At 33.1% G+C, this 27,521-nt stretch overlaps 1 protein-coding gene across 1 annotated transcript; it reads right to left on the reverse strand.

Annotated features, from left to right (window-relative positions):
- Positions 1–960: 960 nt before the first annotated feature.
- On the reverse strand, positions 961–27,521 carry LOC123711845 (ataxin-1-like). The gene is made up of 4 exons (XM_045664679.1): positions 27,173–27,521; positions 5,576–5,961; positions 5,170–5,403; positions 961–4,848 (listed from the first exon to the last, which is right to left on the reverse strand). Exons 2-4 carry the CDS (start codon positions 5,951–5,953, stop codon positions 4,558–4,560), a joined length of 903 nt encoding a protein of 300 aa, XP_045520635.1. The 5' UTR covers positions 5,954–5,961; positions 27,173–27,521; the 3' UTR covers positions 961–4,557.

Here is a 27,521-nt window from a genome sequence, read left to right on the forward strand (position 1 = left end):
AGATGGCGCTATTCGCAAATATAGAAAAAAAAAACAATTCATCGACACGCCAATCTACAAGAGGAAAATATTTGTATGAAATCTGTTCTACGCCAATTATACTTTTGCTTTATTATTGACCTTGAAGATTTTTCAAACGTTTTATCTAACTCAACGTATCTACAGTATGTATCTCAACTGGAGCAATACATAGTAGGGTTTATTAGTAATTATTTTTTTGTGATATCAATTTAGCTTTGTTCGCTCCTCCCACTTCTTACATACACACCTAAAACATTTAAGGGGTTGAATTTCCCAAAATCATCATAAATTCATTAGGACAACTATTATAATTAAATGAATTAAGTTGGGAAAAACAATATTGCTTTTAAGTCAAAAAGTTTGTAGCGAAATCTTCAATTTGCGAATGCAATTATACATAGGTCTCAATCCTTTTTCTATATGATCAAATTCTACTGGCATACGCATGGCTACGATACTGTAAATACTGAATATATACGTATCTAGAAAGATAACATTATTTTTGGTTTGATATGTAGGGATTATCTGTTTATACGATAAAAAAATAAAAACAAGATTTAAAGATTATCTTGACACTAAACAACATTTATCTTTTAATTATTATTAATCTTTAAAATATAATTTGCCCGAGAACGCTTATAAGCGATAAGGGCTATGAAGATTCATAAGCTTTAAGCATATTCAACTGATACAGTTAATTTTTCATAAGATTTCCAGCACGAAATTGGACCTACTTTCTGGTTGCGTCTTAAATATGCAAAACGTTTACTGACGAGTTAGTATTGTCTGTTCAGAACTAAGCCAAACACGTTTGAAGCAATCGAGTGATATACATAAATTTCTGGCTGTTTAGCGGCTTTAACTGTTCCATTATTAAAAGGGCAAACTAAATAAAACAAAGTAATAGCAAATATTCAATTATACATAATATTTCTCCTTTTTACAAACAGTTAACTTATTTAACATAATATCTCGGTCTAAAACACTTCAATTTACATTAATCTGAAATATTAATTATTACAATAAAATATACATATATTTGTCATATATAACAATTTATAATCTATTAAAATGACACATTCCATTCGCAATTGGTTATAGGAAACGTGATTTCGTAAATGAGACGAAATGTCAATATAAAAATTGGGCGTTCAACACCTTCAATGTTTCGACTGGTTTACGACATTACGCTTATAATCTGTTATAATTACAATATTATAATCTATTTTATATCGAATTAAGGGATTTTCCCCATTGGTCATTTGTTTACCGAAATGAGGATGGCACAATGATTTGTGTCAAAATATCCTTGTTTGGCTATTGTTTACTAAAGCCCTGATTATATTCATAATACCAGTTGTATTTCCTACTAACCGTATATTATAGGCAGCATTCGATTGCCTTTGTTTTCAATAGGAAAATGTACGAAGCGTAGAAATTACGTATGGCATTTTAAATATAAAGCTTGGGCGTAAAACCATTACTGGCCGTACTTAACATTGGCAACATTATACCAGAATATTTAAAAATCAATCAAATTGTTAATTTAAATATCTCCGTCTTATTAACGGAGCCATTACGAAAAATTTTGATTGACCTTTCAATATTTGGCCACTTATATTTAATGCATACTATTGTTATATCTATAACATTTATGAGTCAGTCATTCTTCATTCATTCGAGCTAATAATTACAAATTTAACATTAATTTCATAAGTTTTGACAACTTGACTGCGAAGAGACATAGACATGAGAGAAAAATTAAATTGGTTTATATTAAAATACCAATAAAAGAATATAGGTATAATGATTGCTAGAAACAAGGGAATGGATTAGTAAAGTCAAAGATTAGCAAATATACGTAGAAAATACCCCAAGGGATGCGGAAGAACATCGATTGTGCCAATAACTATTTACAACCAACCTAAATGAGCTTAACTTATGACTCTTTGAGTCGAAACCGTTCATGATTGTGCTAGAACTTGCACTTAGCACCGTAATGTAATTTCTAAGAGATGAATCCATCGATTTTAATAAGAAACTGGGTCCATTAAGCCTTTTAGCATTAGCATTGACAATGTGCATGCAGAACGACGTACAGCTAAAGTCATCTTCGTACAATCTTGTGCCTCAAACTACAAAAGATCGGCTTAGATTCAAACACAAGTGAAAACTCTTCGATCTGACAATTGGTCATTCTATTTTGACAGATGGTAAATTTGAAAATTGTCTTTGAATCTTAGCTATAAACTTTTTGCATGGGGCAACAAATCGGTGAAGTCATATCTTAATTAATACTTTTGAATTTGGATCGTGAAAAAAAAATAATACTTTTTGTAACAAATTTTGTACTAAACGATTGTCCATCCCGTGAAAAACGGAATTCCGTCAAATAAATGCTCCTATCTCATAATTTAAGTAATATCTTCGAAGAAACTACAATCCCACAACATTCAGTAAAGCGTCCCAGTCTTTTAAAATGTTTATTTCATCAAATTGAGATCTTGCTTAGACTTGAATACGACTGGCTCGGGCGGAGACGCGGCGAGGCACTAGTCAAGTTTGTGAGGTAGGCTTAGTCATGATAATGAAAGCGCCTTGTTAGAAAATACCGATTAATTAAATGAGATCTTTCATTACAAATAAGACGATAAAACTAGAATTACATACATTATACAACAAATTATTAACTTTCAACAACATCCTTGTTATGATGTCTTGCTATAACTTTTATAATAGATACAATAACAAGCACACGGCGTGCGGTACAATGAAACACTCCTAATTTTACCATTCGTTTACATACCTTGAGAATCGGGTTTTGCATCAAAATGTTATTATATCTTCAATAATGTATCAACAGCACAAAAGACAGTGTTGCAATATACAAACTGTTATTGCCAATCAACGATGAACGATTCGCGTTTCATATTATCTTCCGAAAATTCGTCATAGTGGTTAGATGTTTGTCAGAATTGTGTATTGTGAATGAGGTCAATATTTCAACTACCTAATATGGCCGTGGTAGATAAGCATGAATAATTCTGAATCGATTAAGTGTTATATACAAGAGGAAAATTTACGGATTTATTTCAAATAAATTTTCATAAACTTCGTTTATAGTCATGGAATAGCTAGTTAAACATTGTGCTATCGGATTATAGTTAAACATTGAAATAGCGAGGTCCACAAAAACTAATTTTCAGTGCCACATGACATAACTGTTCATGTACATGAAATTATGCAAATAAATTTTGAATCGTCTTATAATATCTTAGTAAATACATTATTTTGATATGGCCATGCGTTACACGAGATAACGATATATGTGTTGAATCACAGACACAAATTTGTTAAACGCTCAATTGCCGAGACTAACTATACATTTCTTACCAATAACGAGCTTAATATTCTAAAACATATATTTTGTTTATTCAAGCAATACTTCATACCTACTCACCAATAACTACAAAATATCACAGACTGTGTGTTTATTATGTATACATCTTCTCATAGAAAAGTTATGTGTATCACACATGGACGAAAAACCAATAGAGATGGCATCTAATAACCATGACCATTAGATATATATCTCTATACAATATATAGATTTAACAACATTTACTTATAGTGAAGTCGAATTATTTGTCAGAAGTGTTCAGTTCAGAAGTTATAGTAAAACCTAACTACGTGAAAGAGAAAGTATCAAAATGCCCAGAACTATGAAATAATCCACTCGGGATTGTGCAGTCACAACCATCAAGGAAGTAGAGACGACTGCGGGAAGCAAAGTGATCACATCGATGGAAACCCACGAACTTAATCAGTACATTTAACACACAACATTTATGTGTATCTAACGCCTAACATCCATTGTACCTTTAACATGGAGAGAAACTACCGAAAGCGCAATTATCAGCAGACTGGCGACAAATCTCATTAATTATCACAATATCTACCTTACATTAAGATCTGGTATTTTACGATTTGTGCTTAACAAATTTACCGCTAATTAAAGCGATATACATCGTATCATACCCCTTATATCTTAACTAGCGGTTAAAAAAGGGCACCCAAAACAAACGGAATATGGACTTTGGCTTTATAATATATCCTCGAAATTTTCAAACAATACAGTTTTTAAAACGTTTATAAAAGATTATAACGGAAAGTAATCGCGCTTGATATGTTTTATTCCACAAATGAGTGTGAAAATTCCGTAATATATAGCAACAAAACGTGTCTAAATTATATTTACAATATAGTGCAGACGCATAAAGAAGCACCTGACTGTATAAGCACCTAGTTCTCGAATAGAATAAGCGTACAATTGTGGATTGCCGATCGCTGAACTGCGCACTGAAGTGGCGCACTTAAATCTCTGGGCGATCTACCTACTCACGTCAGTTACGTGGCGATAGTATCTGTCACGAATGTTTCGAGGCTCGATTCACATTTAGAAGACACCTGTGTGTATACTAAATGAATCGGGTAGCTCGAAGATGTCTAAAGATCTCTTTACTGCACGGTTGGCTTTCAGCGTTTCTTCATGGGAGGGCCGTCATCAACGACATCGGATGCTGACCACCGTCTTTTACGTGCGTCTTCTTTAACGCTGAGGTTTTCTGGGTACGTTTGGGGCGGAGCAGGCGGTATGCTGCTGACTGTTTGGGTTGGCTTGCGGGCCACGAGGGAAACACACACATCTCCGACTTGTAGCCTCTGTACCCGAAGTCCATATCGCGCCAGTGTACGCTCTGGCTTGCAGGACGCCCAACCGCGTCCGTACACAAAGAATGGATGTTCTACCGTCGATTCTAACTCCACCTGTAATTGAAAATTCTATATTAAATGACTAGAATATAATATTATTTATACTCTTATATAGTGTTTATTAATTTTAACTACCACTTTTAAATGTAGTTTTCGTATTATGAATTAAGTATCATTGGTGTTGAAGGCCATCTATTTTAACCCCCCAAAGGTTGAGCGCTAACATTAAATCGTTAAGATTTCGTTCTGAATGTTAAATATTATTTTTAAACAAAGCATCGATTAGTACAACTTCTGTATTCATAACAGGTTACCACGTCAGAATATATGTTTAGTGTTTTTCGTACAGCATTTAATGAATTGAGGTATCCTTACTTGTGAACGATTTCTATCATACGCCAGTGTGAGTGCTAGCCTGTCTCCTCGCTCGTCTAGTCTGAGCAATGTGCACTGCGTTAAGGAGAGATCTCCACTCCTCTCAGCGCTCATAACGAAGTCTTCTGTCCTCATCTCCTCGACTCTCCGAAGTGAGCCATCCTCCAATCGGATTAAAGCACCTCGACAAAAGTAGGGAGCTGGTGCACCACGCTCTGGTGACATTGGGGGCTCCTGAAATAGCCAAATTATTGATGATGAAAAGTAATTAAGGTGTGCCTATGTTAAAACGGAAATAATTTGAAAGTTGGCATTGTACTGGGTATACCTGGTATTTTTCGTTCTGCATTAAATAAATATGTAAGTTATTAGGCTTATAATATGATTTAAAATAGTGGGAATATACCTCTCTAAGTGGTGGTTGAGGCGCCGGCGCTGACACTGGTGGTGAGTGCGGCGAATGGGGCGCAGGAGCCGGGGGAACAAAACCAGAGGTCGGTCTCGGGCGCAGCGGGTACGCAGGAGGGGGCTGGGGGGCTCTCGCTCTGTACAGGTACGAGGCGTACGATGCCGGATGGGGCAAAAAAGGGGAGTAGGAGGGAGGAAACGGCGCGGGTGCTGGGGGCGCCGGCATGTTTTCCCGTCGGCGTGGTGCATACCGCGGGTAGGGTCGGGGCGGAGGGGCGAGGAACTCCGGCGTCATGTTGGGCGGGGGGTACAGGTGGCTCAGCTGAAGCTGCCCCAGCTGCATCAGCGCCTCGCCGGGGAGGCTCGCAGAGATCATTGGATGCGCTGGAAATAAAAAACATCCTTGTTAGATACCAGTATGCCTTGACACAATAAGATGATGATGATACTCCATTAATGATTGTTATAGCATTTTTTGTTAATTTTATGTTCGAGATCTATCGCACATATTTTAACACACACCATTAAACATAACCTCACATTGCATGGTAATTAAAGGATGCCAGATAGTAAAATGAGAATGCGATAAAAAACAATGGCTTCTTTAGAACGCTATCGGGTTTATAACCACGAGTACAAAGCTGGTAATGAGCTGTTGTTCCCACATACGTAGTAAGCGTACATGTGCGTTGCGTGACCGCTGATCAGATAAGAATGCGTCAACATTATAAATAGATTTTATAATAACCGTGATGAAGCAGCCGTAAAGTGCAATGCACGGTTCGGGTTTAGTCTATGACAACCCATTGAGGAAAATAACTTTACCTTATTCATTTGGCTAAGTGTGTTGTAAGTTACCAAAACATTAAAAATCCACAAGTTGAAATAATACAAACAGAACAATTTGTCTCAGTTGTATCTAATATCTGGCCCGTAAAAACTCTATTTTGATGTGAACTATCACGCCTATAAATAACTAAAATAATAATGATATGTTTATATATAGTGTGATAGAATTATGATGAAGAAAGCCTGTTTAAAATTACTTTATAAAGGTACCAACTTTATTTCTGCATGGGATATAATTTCCATACGCCAAGTTTGCAATTGATTGCTTGCCTTAAAATTAATCAATAATACAGACGTGGAAATGTCCTGTGCCATATAGGCATATCTGCATGAATCTACACATAATGTGAAACTGTGTATTTAGGTAATGTAAAGCAAGAGGGTAAGGAGCAAAGATGTTAATCAGCATTCCGGTACATGTTTGTGCAGTGAGCGATAATTTGAGGAACAAAGACTTCAGATGCACCTGCGTAAACAGTGCTTCTGTTAGCACGCGTCTTTGTCAAGGGATGTTTGTGTGCTAACGTCAGACAGACTATTTAAATTACAAAGTTAAATAGTATCTTATAATAGTTAAGTCTACCAAAACAGTACAGTTTTCTATCTTAAGATATTCTAACTTTTAATTTAATAAATAATTATAATTATAATATATGATTATATATTAATTATTATATTATAAATATGATATCCCAGACCGGATAATGCTATGAGATATTTGTGAAAAGCCTTGTTTAGTCATGACTTAGTTACCAAATAACAAATGTATGTTTTATAGAATTTTCTTTTGTTAACATAGCTTTTAAACATTAAGAAAAACACTTTTTGATCAGATTGAAACTATGCTGAAAAGCACGCGAAACATCGGAAAAAAATTAAAATTATGTAAATAATGATAAGTTTTTAATGATAATACATAGCTTCAATCCGTTCAAAAAGTGTTTTTCTAAATTTATGTTTTACTAAAGGCCTAAAGGCCCTGATACAACTAACTACATCTTCCGCTCTTTTTATAAAATTTTGTTTACGCTACGATGAAAAGAGATGCTTTAGTTAAAATGCAATTAGACTGTTTTCTAATGAGTAAAGCTAAATATTTAATATATTACGACCATAGTGAATATAATACAGCGAATACAACTACGTTAGCAAGATGAGCTGGTATCATATTCTTCGAGGCTCAGTAATTGTGGCACACATGGCAACAATTATGTCAGAAACATTTCCTATACTCGTCTTTTCAAATGCTTACCATTTTATTATATACGTTACGTATGTACGTACGTTTTAATACAGAATGTATTTTATCGTAATTACATTAACTAACACGTATACAATTAATACGAGTACTATAATTTACGGTCAGTAGTACGTTTAATGGTTAAGTAGAATTAATTGATATTAATCAATTCTTTAATTAAATTTAACACTCGCTTGAGACATTAATGTATAAGTATACCGTGTATATTAGAAGTAATTATATTTATTATACTGTTTATGTAGTTCGGATTTGTATAAAAGAAACCAACTACAAACACCTGTCAACTGAAACGGATTAATAAATATTCAGACATGACTTTCGTTTCCAAATAATTTTTGATCAAACATACGATTCCCACATTCAGGTTTTGATGTAAAAAAGTAGCTACTTGGTAGTAGTTAATTATTCGGTGAACCCTAAACCTTCGAAATCGTGACTCAATCACTCAGATTATAGCAATATTCTATAATTTTAGAAACCGTTAAAGATTTCGTAAAAGTTCGTATCGTTTGACCTTGTTTGAAATTACGCTTTAACCTTCAAAGAATCTATAATATTAATTTTATTAATAAAATATAAAGGATGTTCAATATTAATAACGGGACCTATGCCAATGATAGGTGTTAGGTAGGCATACAATATCGGTTACATTAGTAGGGTATGTAATAACATCGCACAATTAAACAACATTATTCCTTTGATATAGGTACATATATAGTTCTAAAATATAGTAATTTTTTCGATATTGTTCTAGAAAAATCCTACTTTAAGAAATACTCATTGATTAATAACAAATAGTTTATTTAAGGTTTTTTTAGTTAAATTATTACAAAAACGCTTAACTATGTTTAGAAACTTCTCGAGTGATAGAAAATTAAAATGACTTCTGCTCCACAATATTGTCAATCAAGGTGTGTCAAATCAGTTAGATTATCACGCATTGAATACGCCTTCACTGAGCATGTGTTTCTACATATATTTTACAAAGTGTCTCAAGGAAATGTACAAATTCTTTGGCTGACTCACAGCACGATGGGAGTGACTAAGGCATTTGTAATTCTGTCTTCTCACTAAGGAACTATTGCCTAAAAATTTTATAGTTAAAGAAATATATATATATAGTACTAAAAAGTCTCTTTCTACAGGTAAATTATTTCACCAATTGTACATTATCTTCGGGTACATTTCCAACAAATTTAAACATTAAATAAATACGTAAACGTCCAAACGTATAAGCTGAAATATTCCTTTAAAAACATGTCTATGAATGAAAATATGGTATGAATTATTTTCATACGCATCAGTTCCGCTCCTGACAATTATTACATTAATATAAACCGCAGTGGTTTTCAAATGTAATATATTATGCTTAAGATTGTATTATTCTGCATATAATATGTATGTATATTATTCTATATATGTAATAATAAACTCTATTCATGACAGAAATATGCTTGTGACAATGTGTCCCCACACTAGGGTGCCCCGTAATTTTTTTTAAAAGTAAACGTAATGGCAGGTACTAATCAAACACAATTCATATAAGACATTAAGTATGAGTACGTGAATGGGTGTGTGTGTTTAGACTGTAGCTAAGAGTAGGTATACGTGTAGTTTGTGTGTGTTAATTTTTGATACCATATTGTTTTGTCACCCCCAATGGGACATGGTATATGGTAGAAACTTTTCGGCTCCATTCATCAGTTTTATAAGCTTTACGTCACAACAAACAAAATAAAAGTTACCGTTATTATTATTAACCAATAATTCTTTACAGGAAATGAATCTAAAAAAATCCGCTTAATACGCTATGAGCATTATCATATGTTAGTCGACAATAAATCTTACATCTATTTGCTTTGTTTACGATACGACAGAGACGAAAATTAATCGAGCCAGCATTTTCATCTCAGACATGCTCTATAGATCGTTCTAAATTAGTATTTGGCGTTGGCCGCGTCGTAGGCGTACGTATTATTAGGTATACAGTGGGTTCGCCGCCCCACGGGAAAACTTCGCAATGAATGGTTGGGTTGCCATTAATATATTTTTAAACGCTAACAAATCAACCGTTCATGTCTGAATAGTCAAAGATTCAATTAAGGGCTTAGAAAGTTTTTTAGTTGTGTAACATTTTCCTGTGAGTTTGTGTAACTATACATGTGTGTAAGATGTAACACCTGTTCGCCTCAATGTGTTAGAGAATGGGATAGAGGGATCAAACTAGTAAATATGTATCGTAATTCGAGAGTTTACCAACTCAGAACTTAGAACAATGTGTGTCCTAAAATTTATCTAAGTACTGCCGTACGAATTCGATTACTGACAGAAATTAATAATGGTTGTATAATACTTTAAATTAAATCAAAACTTTAATTTTACTTCATTTCTAAAAGTATATATTTAAATAAATCTTTTTGCATAGATATTGTGCTGACGACTATTAAACACTCAAAACTTCGAGATAAGGAACTAAGATAATAAATCCAGTTTCATATATTGAGACATACTAATACAAATAACGCTTAAATACATTGAACACATTGCGAAAGTTGTATCCATAAAATACTATGCGTTGTCAGCGATTTGCGACGGTGAACCAGTAAATAATAACATTGCTAGAGAGCCTGCGCGGTCGATAGGATGCCGCCCGTAACCTACTTCCGTTGTCCGTGACCTTGCAGTCACCATTCACGGCGCATCTTGCCAACCACCCCTTGCCACCTACACCTCATACCATGTCCCACCCAGTGCAGACTGCTAGCAACTGAGATTCCCGGGCACAAATATGAAATCATACACAGTTGATACTAACTTCATTGCCTCATTGAAATCTATAACATTTAATATAAATTGCTTTTTACTATACCAGAATTAGTTTAAAGGCGAGAGTACCTTAACTATGAGTATACTTATTTATATATACTGTTCAAGTTCATTATATTGGTGACTTTGGCTTGTTTTGAAATCGCAGCTAATTTATCCACACAGCTGTACTATGTACGTAGCAGGGGTTCTCTGGGGCTTAGGAGGGAACTCAACGCCTCCACTCACCTTCCAGACCACTTTCTTCCCCCCCAGTGATTTACTTCCTACGATCTGTTTACCAGATTCCGATGGCTTTTACTTAAATTGGACTCTACTTCCATATAATATCTTGATATTATCAAATACATTTGTAAACTGGGATTAGGAACATTGGAGCATAAGACTAGAAGATAAATCAATATAATAAAATATTTTTTCTTTAATTTACTTTACAATATATATTTTCATAATAGATAATCATAGTTTATCAATCGAAAACTGTAACATTTTTAGAGTATTATTGTCATAGAAGGAAAGCAAGAATGACTATATTTTACTAATACAGATTTAAAAGAAACAATGCATATAAAAGAATCTATTTCCTTGAAATCCCAATGTAAATGTTATAACCGATTACGAAACAGGTGTGTCTGGCTGCTTCCCTATTATAAACAAGCTGTTAATCGGTTATAAACCCTAAAATAAACTATTTCAAAATTTTATTATCGTTGAACAGACATAAACAATACAAGTGGGCTTTGACTATTAAAGAGATCTGTCAATATAGGTATATATTTAAATGTCAATGAGAATTCCACTATCGAATTCAAAAATGGAACAAGGATAGAAAATAGCTACTTCGTAGGTATGCAGTAGTAGATGGAAAACCGCCAACTAGTAATTGGCATGTAAAGAAAATTGGTTTGTAGACAGTGTCGAGCACTGTTTATAAATGATATGACACTATCTGTAATACCGAATGACATTATTTGCAGCTTTATATAATCGTTATGTCGATAAAATCCCGTCTTGTTGTAAAATGTCTTTAACTTATTTTTGGAAATAAATGTCACAAGGGTAATGCTGAATCGGAACGGTGCAATCTTTTTTGAATTAATTTGTTACAAAGAAGTAAGTTTTTCTTAAAACTAACTCCAGCCAACCTTATGCAGCCGTGTAGGTTTATACCAAGTTAATACTACCAACTCAAAAAGGATTTACGAACACATACATAGGATATTTATACTTATTCCATGGTCGGGAAGCATCAAAGTCGCTTCAAGTCATTGATTATCGTTACGACCTTAACCTTATTAATATTTCACCACTCATACAATTTTGTAATACGATTATTATGAAGAAATTAGAGGTGACTCATCGGTCGACAGTTAGGATCGCTAAGCCTTTATACTGACCCTATTCTTCGCTACATTAAAATGAAATCAAATTAAGTGCATATGTTTCATGATGAGTTAGGCTCAGACATAACCGTAGTGTGGGTTATGTTAATGTTTAAGTTGCACACAAGTTGCTAATCATAGACAATACAATACGTTGAGGAAAGGTTGGAAGTAAATGTAAGCTGTGTTAGCGTTGAATGAACGCCGAGCCGGGCGTCTAGTCACGCGATAATTACGCAATTTTACAAAGTAGCTTCGTTGTCAGGCCATTTTAAAACTCGGTTAACGTCTCAATTGTCATGCAATATATGTAAGTTCATTAATTAACACAAGTTTCACAATAGTAGCGAATTCGCAAATGTTGGAAGTAATTTGGAGTTAACAGTTTTATTGAGTTGAACACGCAATAGTGGAGGCAAACAACCCCGCCTACACGGCGCACGGACATATTAGCATACTCGTCATTATGCCGAGTGGACCGTGTCGCGAACTGGCGCGAAATGCAATGCGTAGGCGCAAGGCGTTTAGCAACGTTAAAACATCGAAGGAAAAATCTTAAAATACTTATGTACGAAACAATGCGGTCTGTTATGTCTTGAAAAGGCGGTAATTTATGATGTTTCATTTCATTCAAATCAACTAGGCGACTAAGGTATTCGTCCAATTCCATACATATTAATAACCCTAGGAAGTTAGCATCACTGGAACCCATACCTATACTGAATAGACCTTCGTCAAGATGTGCTATCATTAACTAATAAAAGTTCAATGACCGAAGTACTATTAGCTAATACTTTAACGAATTTAGTTAATCGATATTGGTCTAATTTTAAGTTAACACGTGTAAATACAATTTCTTTATGTTGATGCAAAATGGCGGCTGGCCCACGCATTTAGACGATTCACTTACAAACACTAAACTTAAGCCGTTATTCATATTATTTAATATGATTATTATTATACATTTTTAATTTTGGGCCAGACATTTTGTTCTTCGATTTTGGCTATTACGTTACTATTAGAGATATTATGACAAATGTAAATAAATGTTTGAATTGAGCAATTGTAGACTTAACATTGTACTTAATATATATGATAGTAATACATACTTTAATCTTGTTTATATGTCAATATATAGCAACAATATTAAAGAACGCTATAAAATGATTTATTCTAACGTAATACCAGACAATACATATGGGTATATGTCAGAATATCCCGGATTTTGACATACCTACGAGAGTCACGGTTTTTGATCTTATAGCCTAAGTCTCCTCTAAAGCAAGCAGTTTTAATAGACTCATTAATTCTTACCGGTAACCCTAGAGTCTACTCACTTATATGTTTGAAATACTGCTTGCACTGTGATAAAAGCAGGACAGTGATTTGGCTAATACTTTTAGACTAAATTAGTTTTTATGTTTAACGTTTTAGAGTTCACATTACACTGCAGTTTAGTTGCTAAACTTTAATAATGACGTACGTGTACATATCACCAACATGGTAAAGTAATTAATTACTTTAATAATAATAAGTGGTTAATGAACGACTGTAAACGTTCTTTTGACGCGAGGAATGAAATATGCAATGTTAATTCTTGTTGACTTATATAAAATAAAAGACTAATTAAAATTTTAAATTTTATAAGGATACCTACGATATGAGTAGAAATTTTTGCTTCTGTTCTATTGATACTATTAAATAGTATAATGAATGATTGGAGAGCCGCAAAAATATGTTTTATTTATTTATATAATTAACTATTATTTACTTCAAGATGTCATGTGTAAAGGTTGCCTTACAAACATTTTGTAAAACAAAAAACTTGGCGACTGGCAGTAAATGTTAAATTAGAAGCATTTCATTTGTATTTTTTTATTGACGCTCAAAAGTGTACGTAAATGAAAAAATGATTTTGAATTTGCATTTGAATTACTTTAGTGATAAAATACATATAGTGATAACTATGTTTTTTTATTGTGCCTATCACAGCACAATTTTGGAAATCTCAGAGACTGGAAAAATTGTCCATAGACCTAGTACTGTTAGCGAGAATAGAAGATAAAACATCCAAAAACGTTAACCACGAAACCATGGCGGCTAAAACTTATTTATAAAGTTATACTGTATTTTGTTATTTGCTTTTGGAGTTAGCTTACCACCTAAGTGAAATGGTTTCAAAGAAAGGAAATTTAGAAACTCGCCCACATCCGTGCCACAAAAAGAATGTCTAAAATTGTATTTTAGAATGTTGCTATGAAATCAGGGCGAATGCTCAAAATCACCTTTTACCTGCATTTATATACATGACCTAATTGTCTAAAAATTAGCAGACTCCATTAGTATGCATTAGACGAATTTAGGTCTCAACCGATTGAAATTAAAAACCTGAAACATTCGTGCCTTCCAAATATTTGAATTGGATTAAAATAGCACGTGTTGTTACTCTGCTGATTTTCTGGTATATAGATTTATTTGCAGTTGTAATAACTACCAAAAATATGTAATAAATCCCTAGTGTCTGTGTGTTTAAACGCATTAAATTCAAAATCTATTTTATTATATAAAAAACCAGATTGTTTCTTCTTACATCAGAAGATACATTGATTCTTGAAGAGATTTAGTATTAATAGTTGGTTGGTTACAAAAATATTGCCAAATACACGAAATCCACGTGTGAGTAGGATGTAATTTATTGATTAAAATACTATAATAACTCCATGTAGTCAGTTATATGTTTGTTATATATGTTATTAGTAGCTTAGATAGGTATAAACTAGGATACATGTGTTATATAATTAATTAGATTGAACAAATATATTCAAAATGGACACTGTATTTCTAGTGAAGTGGCATAATAAAATACTTAAGCTGAACGCCACAGAATACATATTCAATCAATGAAACAATCAGGTAATTGGCAGCCACAGGCGAAAGACGTCATTTTAATTCAATAATACACTTTTATAACTAGTACGATATAACTTAACTATACTTAACAATCAGTTATACATTATTTAAAATTTTCTTAACCTACAAAGTAATAATAAAAAGAAGTTACAAATTAAATTTAAAAAAATGAATAAGACAATTTAACGAATACCGATATAAATGGATAATATATATATATATATATGAGTTAATTGACAAAATTTGATACAAATTTGGAACTCCCGGCAATCGCCAATGAGCTTGCAAGAAGAGATTCCGGAATGATGCCGGCTGGCCTGTACTCGCTCCTTCTCTTGCCTTTCTCGCAAGTGCTAAACAAACAAACATATACAGCACTTCAGAGATGTTTGCAAAACGACATCGCCAGCAGTTAACTCGATACTAACAAAGCGGCTTCAATGACTCAACATAATTAATCTCAAAATAATGGAAGGATGATTACGGGCCACTATCTCCTTTATAAACATCTCTTTGTCCTTGGCGCGACAAACAGTCCCTTGCGCTGAGGAATCAGTCACCCATGTAGTCCCGGAATGCGAGGCCGTAGCTTCCCAACGAATAGAAATCCTCGGAGCAGTAAAGGAAACTACTGAGCTTCTGAGCCAGGACAACCGAACAAATGAGCATCTATATACGGAAACGTCCACATTACATACATAACTTAATAATTTATCTGTACAACGATATAACATCATTTCCGCTTTGAAATTGGAAAAATATTACACTTTTATTACGTTAGAAAACACAATGTTGTTTTGCCAATTTTAAATGCAGACAAAATAAAACAGCAAGTGATCGATCAATCGCTCGCCTATCGAGTGACAGTGCCAAGTGTTCTAAACACTCGCCAGTATTGTCTTCCTTTATTCATACCTGATTAAAATAATTGAAATTACAATTGCATGGTGTTGATGAACTCTCGCATTACGTAATTGGATAACGTAACGTACGGCTGGTTTTGGTTATTTCAATAAGTTTTTATGTCAAACAAACAGTGTTAAGTAACACGACGAATACAGGTATCACTAGAAGGTAGCATAGGGTTCGTAGATTTTATAATCAATTTTGAATGAATAATGAATTCTATTTCTATAATATTATAGATTCCACTTAAAACACCTATTTAGATTGCAGGTTACATTCTTACTAATTAGCTCAGTTCCTTAAATTCCAGTACCCTTAAATTTTATTATATTTTTAATTGTTTTTATTCTAAATCGGGATTTTTTGCCCAACTATTCCCTTTTTACTACTTTTGACAAAATATCAATCACTAAGAAGAATTTATTTACATTATTTATATATCATTCTTTCTCAACTATTTCTTGATATTCACTTACCGGAGCATGCATTTAAATTATTTATTTTCATTAGAAACCATATTGTCAAAATAATGAAATATTAATTCTGCCTAATAGTAACGTAGTATGTGGCAGTTTTTCTTATTGTGTATTGGTATCGTCTGGTTATATTATTTGATTTTGTAGGTTTATATAGTTTTATTTATAGCGGATCATACCAAGCACTACGCCCTATTTTGTATTTGCAAACAGAGCTGGCCTCGTGTGAACAGTTATTGTTTCTCGTTATAGATTCTATGCGTGAGTGTTACACGGGCTAACCGTCTATCCAGAATATTAATCGCCGATCTAAGTAACCGCGTGTCTAAACCATCTACTATTACCACTATTGTATGTTAATATATGTCTATATTTGACTCAACCGCCTGGAAATCCAATGAAGTAAATATATATCCCAATGTTGTTCTAAAAAATAATATCTGCTCAGTATTTGAACACACGATATGATGATTCTGTAAAATAATTAGACATTAATCAGTCTGATGTTAACTTAAGGTGGGAAAAACATTCTTCAGATAACTTTGAATTGTAGTTTATAATGCTTATATTCTTTACGTAATTATGGGTTTTTCAAACGGGTATATGGAGTTAACCTGCCTGGCAAACACTTATTTAAAACGATATCTAGAATTTGTTTTACGTAAAGTCCATTAATGTTATATAAGAAGTATGACAATGTTTAATAAATGTTAAAACAAATCAATACACGCCAACGCCATCCCTAAAGTTACCTGTTTCAAAACATAAAAGTCATAACAACTTAATATTCATTTATCAGACATTGTTTATTATGAAAAGTACAGATAAAAAACACGTGACTGAGTTCGATTTTTAAAAATACATTTTTTAAATTATAACGAGAAACTTCCCGCTTGGTTACCGAACTTTATGTCACGCGGATAAGATAATTCTGTGTAAACAGTTACTGTCCGTTTGTAAATATCAAGTTACCGAAACGTATATTATTACATACTAAAATATTTGTTATGTAAAATATTGTCTATAATTAAATAGATAGCTCTGTGTTCGAGAGATGAAAAAAATGTTCTTAGTAGCTTGATAATAATGCTCAGCTTAATAAAAATGGTATAAAAAGAAGACACCCAAAAAGAGCAGTCATCGCAGCTATGGACTCGAATTTTAGTGGGTGCGTTGCCGGCGTTTATGTGAAGATTTTCGTCAAGGCAGAATACAAATACCATAACAGTTTTTGCCGCGCACCACCGCTATGTCAAAATCAAAATCATCAAAATCAAAAGCTTTAATTTCAAATAGCCCTTTGCAGGCTCTTATGAAACGTCTAGTTGCACGGTTCCAAAAAGTGGGTCTCATGGAGAAGAACCGGCAAGAAACTCCATGGACACTCTTTTCAACAATGGTTTAGCTTACAAAGACTCGGTTACAATAGTAATAATCGGTTGAGAAGTTTATATAATGCAAGGTATACAGAGATTCTATACAATGCAAAAGAAAATTGAGTTTTTACTATTAGTGTAAAATGAGATACACACACTTGCACAGCGCAAGTTGCCAGGGAAGCCGCACATGCATGCATCTTTATCGTCAACATAGTCTTGGATTTTATAATACGCTTTTTTAATTAGGATTCCTTTGATGACGTTTTTGAACTTTTTAGTCGTAAGATCAGTTACACACTTCGGTAGCCTGTTGTAGAATCTGACACAATTCCCAAGAAACGATTTATTCGATTATGTTAATCTGTATTTTGGGACTACTATTTTATGCTTATTCCTGGTATTTATAGAATGAATAACACTTTTGACAGTGAATTGATGCAATTTTTTACAAACAAACATGATATTCTCTAGAATGTAAAGGGAAGGCAACGTGAGTATATTAATTTATTTAAACCTCATCACTTTCTTTATGTGAAACCAGCTGCCACTAAAGTATTTCCGAACCAAAACGAGAAGATAAGAGCGTACCAATTCTTAAAAGGCCGGCTACGCACTTGCTAGCCTTCTGGCATTGAATATCAGGTGAGCCTCAATGTCGTTCAACTTCTGTTACATAAAAAAGAAGAGTATGATTTCGTCCTTACGAATACTAATAGCAAAACATAATTATGTTTTTAAAAGTACCAATTAATAAATTAATTAGTTTATAAAAACAAATTCTACACTATTGCACAACACTTATATCTAGACAATTTTAGTCGCTATCCTTGAACAATTTGAATTTAAACATTTTAATTTGTTATACATAATTAATATAGAAATGGAGATAAACTATGCCCTGTTTATCTTGCAACGTCTCGCGACCTCGATCTACTACAGCAGTTGAAAACAAATTTGGTAAAAACACAATTATCACCGAATTTTTTTATTTTAATTTAAACAAAACAATATTGGTTTTCGTAAACAATCGTTGCAAATGATTATTATTAAACTTTGTCTGGTTGTATAAATGCATTGTAGCGGAATCAATACTTTAAAGGAATTTGTAGGGTATAATTAGAAGATTCGACATTTTGTAAGAGTCAATATACAGCAGTTAGAATAGCTGATTATTACAGAGTAGTCCTGATTTGCCCTTTATAATAATTTGCAAGAATATGGTACAAACCTGTTACAATTTAAAGTTAGCATATTCTGCCACAGATAATTGCAGAAATTTGTCCTAAAAGGTAGAATAGAAGTTACAATTACAATATGAGTCATATCGTTATAGTCAATTTTTATATTATTTTATCACTACATCATCACATTGATAAAATACATTATTACGTTATCAAATTAATGTTATAATGTTTAACGCAAATATTCATTAATAGAATAATATGTTTTTGCAAAAGTAGTACATTACATTTCGAGAGATACAATCTGACCAATTTCTTGCATGGCAAACGTTTTCGTTTTATTGTTTTGTTGCCATGTAAACATTGTTCTGCCATGTTTATTATTTTTAGGAAATATTTTTTTAGTTCATTAAGAACTATAATGAAAAAATATATATTAAAATAAAAATAGGGGTTGATCATATAGGGGTGAACATTAAGGGATGTACGTATTTTTGTATAATGTATAAAAGCTAAAGCTGGCCATTTCGAATGCAATATTTTTTGCTGAGACTTTAATAAATATGTAGGTATTTTAATGATATTACATTACTTCATTTAAAAAAATGCATATTTATTTGTAACATATATGGGTGGACTTTTCCGTAACAATGTTTTGGTAAATTACTTATCTATGAATTCATGCGTCCCTTTTGACACACGCGAACAAAGATTGTTGTTCCTAGTCTAGACATTAGTCTATGTCGTATGTGTTGCCATGTGTAAAATTCAATACAATCTCTGAGAAATGAATGACGCGTGTATGTGGAGCAAGACAATGCGTCGAAGACATCTCGTCTTTGTACTAACACATTTTCAGGGAATTACAGCAATCGCGTGCCGGTATCATAACGAATATTTCTTGGAATGCCGGAATGACCATTATTTTACCTTATTAACATATAAATACATTAGATATATAATACAGAATATCTATTATAGATGCCTACGATCTATGCAACAAGAATTTGATAATGCAATTTGGAAAAGTCTAAAAAGCGCTAAGTTGAAACATGTAGTCATTACATGATTTTATATCTTATAAGATAAGGCAGCATGACCTACAGACCATACTTGGCCTATAGGTGAATAATAATAAAAAATAATATGCGGAAAACAGATGAGAATTTTAAAAAGTGACATTTGCTCTATGGTTCCAATTAAAATTACCATCCATAATTTTTAATGATCGTAGCATTTTCCTTGTCTGAAATTATAATAGAAATAAAGATTATTGTTCAAGGATTTTTTTAAATTATTATTTTACGAAAAATAATACTTTATCCTACTAATTAATTCTTGAGTTTTAATTTGGATAAATAATCAATATTAATAGATTGTTTTTCAAACTTGGTTTTATCGATGTGACCTTGCACTATCATTCTTATACAACAAAATTGTATTCAATTAATAGTTTTCAATAACTGTTATGTAAAACTATTCGATAAGAAATCGTTACGATAAACGAACGCTTACTTCTATAAGTTAACATTATTTGTATACTTTGTAAGCCGTGATAAACCATTATCCGCATACAATAGTGGGGTCTTAGCGACCCTGAATTTTATCACGATATCGTCGGTGGTAAGCCACGGTGAAATTAATAGGCAGCATTGAACTTGAACGCTATGCGTGAGTGACGTCGAGTACACGTGAACAAGCCCGCAAGGCCACAGACTACAGAGCCACTGCCACATACTACAGAATATTTAAAAAAAGAACGAATATCGACTTATCTGTGGGAGTTTTTTGCTTGTAAAGACTGTAGAATCAAGGAAAATTGAATATTTTAAATGGAATCTGAATAGGTAGAGCGAAATTAATTCCAAACAAAACAGGTTATTTATAAATTTGTTTACAACATTGTATATTTTTAGACATATAAAAAGATTATGAGTATTCATGCAAAACATTTTTTATATATTATGATAAAAAACGTTGACGACAATAGTCTATTGATTGATAACTTTATATCAGCCGTTTGTGGGGTGAAGGCTAACAATATTACAATCAATACACTTGTTACCTACGTGTGTTTATCTGTGAGATATCTGTTAAATAAAGAAAACACTATGAATGGTGTATAGTTGAGTGATAAAAGTATTACGTAGTCTTTATCTTTAGGTTCCATCGTGAATATTTGATAAGTATTTATTAGTGATAAAGAACCTACTAATGAAAATGTACAAAAATATATAAACAAGGTACCGATGGTAAAAAATATTTTTGTATGTTTGGAAACGAAATGTGACTTATACAATATACGGCTAAGAAGATTGCTGAAACTACTCTAGGGCGTCACCAGAGGCGGTCGCCCCTAGAAAACCGAAATTACCTTTTTTTAAATAATGACTATGTCAAAATTGGTTTTTATTGATTAATATTGAATATTATTATATTATATTCAAGGCCAGTTGAAGTTTTGACTTACTTTATACAATTTAAACTTTTCCCAGCCTCTGCCCAATGTAAATATAGTCGAATACGGAACTTGTTTAACCAAAATCTTTAAAATTCTAAATTCAAAATAAAATTACCAATGAATGATGACAATGACAACCACAGCTTTTTCACATCGTCATTGCATTCCAAAACTGTCAAGATAGCAATAATGACTTAAAATGTATCATTTTCGGACAATAGGGGCCAAGATGCATTGTGTGATGAATTTGCATATAAAATTATTGCATAAGGCTATTTCGCAAATACACGGCAGTGCAGCGAAAGTTATGATGTAATCTGTGCCAGCGCAGCACCGACTCATTGATTAGACTAGTGAATGTAACCGGTTGTAACTAATCATTGAACTTAAAATGAATAAACATATTTTATTATTATTATTATTATAAATACTATTTATATTTACCGAATAGTGTTGTTAGAAATTGAAATACATACTTTTATTCACATTCACATTTGTCTATGGTTTTCAATGAAAATCAACGAAACTTCGGCACGAAAAACTAGAGATAATTATCTTCTTAGCAATTCATGGTGTATGGTGTAGGTGTTCATGTGAAACAGTTTACAATAATAAAATAGAATTGCCATATTTAAAAAAAAAATCGGTATACTATTAGAGTGTTATATGTAAAACAATTAAACAGTGCAGAACATTGTTTGCACATTGTTTATTTGTCACTAAACAGCACAGGGTAACAGTTAAAGGGCCATATTAGTAAACAAAACCTAACAGATTCATTGTTTGCATAACAATGAATTATTTAAATACAAATCATTTTGTGATACTATTGTTTGTTTCATAGAAACGCCTGATAAGGAACGTATGCTATAGATCCTATTTACATGACGAACAAAAATTTAAAATTACAACAGATTATAAAAATGTACGGTTAACATGATACACAGTTTATATACATTAGTAAACTGTGCTATACGAAACAGTCAAATGTAAACATAAAACCGGTGGCACTGCTTTGTCAATTTAATAAGTAGGTGATCAGCCTCCTGTGCCTGACACACGCTGTCGAAGTTTGGGTCTGGACGGTTTCCTCTTCGAAGGAATGTTAAATGCTGAGTGCAGACAGAAATTGCATTAGTGCATAGATAGGGGTTGAACCTACGGCCTCAGGGATGCGAGCCGCTAAATGCACTGGCCAACTCCAAATACATCGTAAGCCTTATTTTACATTTGATTCTTTTATAAAAACATAATATGATGAAATTTACTAGATAGGAATAAGGAATTTTAAATTGGCAACACTGTCTAAAGTACAATCCGCTAAATCACTATATTACGTCAATAAGAATTGGTAAATTGTCTAAATCGGGTTTTACTGTACTTGATAAATAGATATTAATCGAGCTAAGGCCCGCAGGTACTAGAAATTCTACCACTAATCGACATCCTATATACGGCAGGTTTAATAATAGCCATGGCAACATTAATAAAGTAAGAAAGGGCGGATCAAGAGCACCTTTTACCGAGCATAATTATAATGAAAGCAAATAAATATAATATAATTATTATAATTATAATAACCAATTCGACTTAGGGTCCTTCAAGAAAAGAGCGTACAAATTCTTAAAAGGCCGGCAACGCACTCGCGAGCCCTCTGGCATTGAGAGTGTCCATGGGCGGCGGTATCACTTAACATCAGGTGAGCCTCCTGCCCGTTTGCCCCCTATTTTATAAAAAAATAAAAAATGAAGTGAAAGGGTTATGTCAAGATTTTAGCGAAACATTGTCTCGTGTAAAAATGTTCTAAAATCACCAAACAAAAACAACACACCTGAATTATTATTACGATATCTTTTCCATTTAATATTCATGAAAAATACTAATTTCCATTTGTAAATGAGGTAATTAAGAATATAATCAATAGAAAATAATTATATATTTAAAATGTGAACATCAATTTCGTTGGCGATAACGTACACGTTACGATTGTGGATTTCAATATACAAGAAATTCGAAACAGTACTTTCATTGTTGACACATTATGGCAATATAAAACCGTTCTTTTGGCCGTGAGAACATATTTTCAATGCAGAGTTCATCAATTACCGTAATATACGCCACATTTAACTGGGGAATCATTCTTTATAATGTATGAATTAATAAAATAAATACACAAGAAACAAGCTGGCCTTTTGCTTACTGGAAAGCACATGTAGTCTCAACTATACGTTCTCGATTTAAATTTGAAAAAAACCCGTTAATTACTACTTCGATTGGTTTTTCGTTAATAAAACAATTCGAATTGGAACTCGGTTAGGACTGGATTTCTTATAGCATGGGGGAACTGAGCCTACGGGACGCTCAAAAAGGGCAGTCGCGCCAGCCCATAATAGTGGGTGTGTTGCCTGCCTTTGAGAGAGAGATTGCTCTTTTTTTAAACAGGTAATAAAACTATGCAGGAGGGTTCAACCAAAACAACTCTTCAGAACACTCTCCATAGTTCACTTCTTAGAATACGCATAGAGATCCAGATTTATATTTACTTAAAAAAAATCTAATAATGTGTCAAAGCAAATAATGTAAAACGTTGTTTCTAAATAATCATAAAATTAAAAAGTTGCCCTTTTAATTTGTATATATATTTCATACCTTAATATACAAAAATAATTTTATAAACAGTCCATACAATCTATGGGCTTTTTCCATTCATCATTTAATAAAATATTCGTTATAGTTGTCTATGTTTTAATATGTGGCACTGTTCCCACCTAAAATGACAGATTCATTCGCGCGAAAGGAACGAGGTGTGAGGCGTAATATGGGTCGATAATTGAACAGACTCTTGGGTCGGTGATGGTTTCACCACTTTAAGGTGAGTAGGTGATCCCATACCTATTAAGTTGCGGCAATGTCTCAGAGTTAACACCCTTTCGGTTCATTAGTATTAATACGGTCGAGTGTATATCATATGGAATGCATTTCTTAAAATATATATTTTTTGGAATTACTCTTTCAGGGTTAGATATTTCTATCTAATGGTACACACTTAGTGCCATCATAAAATCGTTGCACAATTTTGTTAGCGATTGCAAACCGTAAATATAACTCTTTGTTTTGAAACCGACGCTTATCACACATCTGTCAATTAATTATTACAATCTGACCCCGCTAATAAGTTGTATATAGAAATGTAGCAATAAATCAATGTTAGTAAGCAAGAAGCGCTACTGTTGCTATGTTTAAGTCCTTTTTGTATTTGACTATCGAATGGACGTATGTAAATACGCTCGGGCGTAGTTAAAGACACTTTGGGTGAACACGTTTTCCGTATTTCAAAATCCTATATATCACAAAAAGGTTTCTGTCTCTCTATGTAGAAACCTTACATATAAATCACTATCTATTTTGAATGATCTGACCGTAGAGATGTCGAGACGCCAGTGTTAACTATTTAAGACATTGCAACCAAATAATATTTTTTTTTTAAATTGAAATAACTTATTTTATATATTTGTCATACCAAATGCAATAAATATATTAGTATATATCGTATTAAATTTGATGTATAATTTAGCTTTAATTACATTACGTAATCATTCTGGTGAAGAGTTTTGGCCTAGTGGCTTCAGCGTGCGAGTCTCATCCCTGAGGTCGTAGGTTCGATCCCCGGCTGTGCACCAATGGATTTTCTTTCTATGTAACATAAGCTCGAACGCTGAAGGAAAACATCGTGAGGAAACCGGCATACCTTAGACCCAAAAAGTCGACGACGTGCGACGTCGAGGCTGATCATCTACTTACTTGCTGGTCTGTTGACTCAGCCCGCTTTGGATAGAAATATACCAAAACACCTTCCCATGTACTATATTTATCTAGAACAGGCAGGACGTTAAGTGATACCGCTTACAAAAAGATTCATTAGGATAGTTATAAAACTTAAAAACAACCTAAGTACTTGTCTGATTAACCCTTAAATTTATAGATGACAACTGAAAGTGGGATTTTGCTTTTTGGTTTGGGATCAACGAAACGATTGTTTTTTGTTTTTGTATTAAAATATACTAATCGAATTATTGTATTGGTTATCTAATAGTAATAGGTTTCATAGTAGTAACTCCCATATGTGTTATATGTCAAGGTTAAATAAACATTTAATTATATAATTTTTCTGCAATACTCTGAAGGTCGTGAGGCAGACTGGTTACATAAGGTTTACGTCACGCTAGGCTGCCTAATTTGGGGACCTATATAGATCACATTTGGTTTATTAATGGATCAAAATGATGTTTCTAGAAACTTTATTTATCATATATGGTTTTTAGTCTATAATTTAATTCATAAATTTCAAATTAAAAATTAAAAAATACTTTAATCGCCTCTGAATATATCGCTGTGGTAAAGTGAAAAAAATTAAATATTTAATAGAATAATATTATTACGATTCTAGCAATAGACAAATATAACAAAAGATAAGATAATGTTAATGAACTTTAAAATTCCCTAGCATCTCAAAAATGCAGTTATAATCACAAATTTATATTCGCAAAAACAGCGTACAGTTAATTTTATTCTGAAAATTAATTGCCAAGATGAATTTCGAAGTAAAGGATGTGAATTATTTTTGCGTTCATTGTCCTATTTATTAAGATAACATATTAGACATGCACAAACATGTACATCTTTGTAAACTTAGTAAATTGTGGATCTCGTGTAAAGAAGTTCAAAGTTTATCAGACAGTGTTCCGTACTTTTCCTTGTTGTTCTAATTTTAAAATCACTATAATCACACGTTCCTGGTAAACAGATGCGTGAGCCTTCCAATAAAATAAATGTATTTTTGCTTTATGGTAAAAAATGGCACGAATAGATACTGTGTAGTTTCTTTTTTTATCTTTTTATTTATTTGTGTACTTATGTTTCATAATTTATGGGTATGTAGTTTTCTGTAATTGAAAAAAAAGTATTTCACTGGGAATATGAGAAATCCTCAGGTTGAGTTCGTAACGATACTCGGCGATAGTATAAATGTATTCAAGTATTTGAAAAGTCTAAGTAATGGTTATAATAAAACCTTTCTCAAATTTCTTCATAGATAAGACATAACTAAACTTTTACGTCAGTACAAACTTAAAAGATAATAAGAATGTGGTTACAAGTTGAATATCAGCCAGTACCTGAATCATTTGACGTATTTCAGTTGTGAATACTAATTTAGAATACAATTCGCAAGCCCATATGAATGCAAATAATTCAATTGTTTTTGTCAATGGAAGGTCAAGCAGAATAAAGGTTTCCTTTGTTGATTTCCAAAAGGACATTCCGAAGGTTGAAGAAAGAGTGAGAAGTAAACAAATCGATTGGCGCGGTCGAAAATAATCTTTCTGATTAAAAATTGTAAATATTATGACGTCAATTATGATAATAGAAGCATGCATAGTTTAGTATTATATGTAGGAGTTTGCAGTCGATTTTGCAGTGTAATCGCAATATGACGAAAAACTTTACGTTTCAATTCATTTTGTAAAAACCGAAAAGCCGTGTTCGAGACACGTAGTGTCAAAATGTAGAGCGTTGAGCTGCAGCGAGCCGGCTCAGAAACAAGCTATATAAAATAGATCAAGGCCTGATTTAATAATACAATTCATTAACAGCTCACAGCTAATGAATTAACTTTATTAAATACTCTATAGTAGTAAATTTGAGCACCAAATGAAAGCTTGCGAATTCAAAGTTTGTCGCAATCGTATTTTAGTATTTCGCTATACTAATTCGGTGAATGTAAATCTTCAATTACGGGTTTATGAAACGAGGCTCAGGGAGCAGACGTCTCGGCGTAGAATACGGACACGCACACACGCCCACAACGCACACAAACGACAGACGAAAATATCACTCGTATCACCATGCAAATGGGAAAGCGCATAACGCCAGCTGTTATAATCCTTACGATATAAAAGTCCTTACGTTTCGTGGTACTGTCCGTAAGACGGTCACGGGCGCAGCATCGCAGGCCGCGGGTCACGGCTCAAATCTCATCCAAAGGCGCCGTGATACACAGAACTGGTTTCGTGGGCGTTGAATTCCAATGGAAAAATACACGAACGTCCACTAGCATTCGACACTCGCGATATCGCGGTACTGCGGTCACACAGCAGGAAAATCAACGGGTAGAGATTAGCATGAATGATATTAACAATTTAACGAAACGCGGACGTAGTGCAACGTCGGTGCTGGTCGCAGCGCGACTGGTGGCAGAACTACGCTAACAGCGACTCCCTCAATAGAATTGCGCTGAAAACGAAATAAAAAGCAT

This window comes from Pieris brassicae, chromosome 7 (assembly GCF_905147105.1).
Source record: "Pieris brassicae chromosome 7, ilPieBrab1.1, whole genome shotgun sequence".
Classification (NCBI taxonomy): domain Eukaryota; kingdom Metazoa; phylum Arthropoda; class Insecta; order Lepidoptera; family Pieridae; genus Pieris; species Pieris brassicae.

What these genes read in the sequence shown, in the direction of transcription:
- LOC123711845 (XM_045664679.1), bottom strand. Translation starts at nt 5,953, where the DNA reads ATGATCTCTGCGAGCCTCCCCGGCGAGGCGCTGATGCAGCTGGGGCAG. An exon ending in CTCAACCACCACTTAGAGAG is followed by an intron (nt 5,404 to 5,575) that starts GTATATTCCCAC and finishes TGGCTATTTCAG; the next exon opens with GAGCCCCCAATGTCACCAGA. An exon ending in ATGATAGAAATCGTTCACAA is followed by an intron (nt 4,849 to 5,169) that starts GTAAGGATACCT and finishes TTTCAATTACAG; the next exon opens with GTGGAGTTAGAATCGACGGT.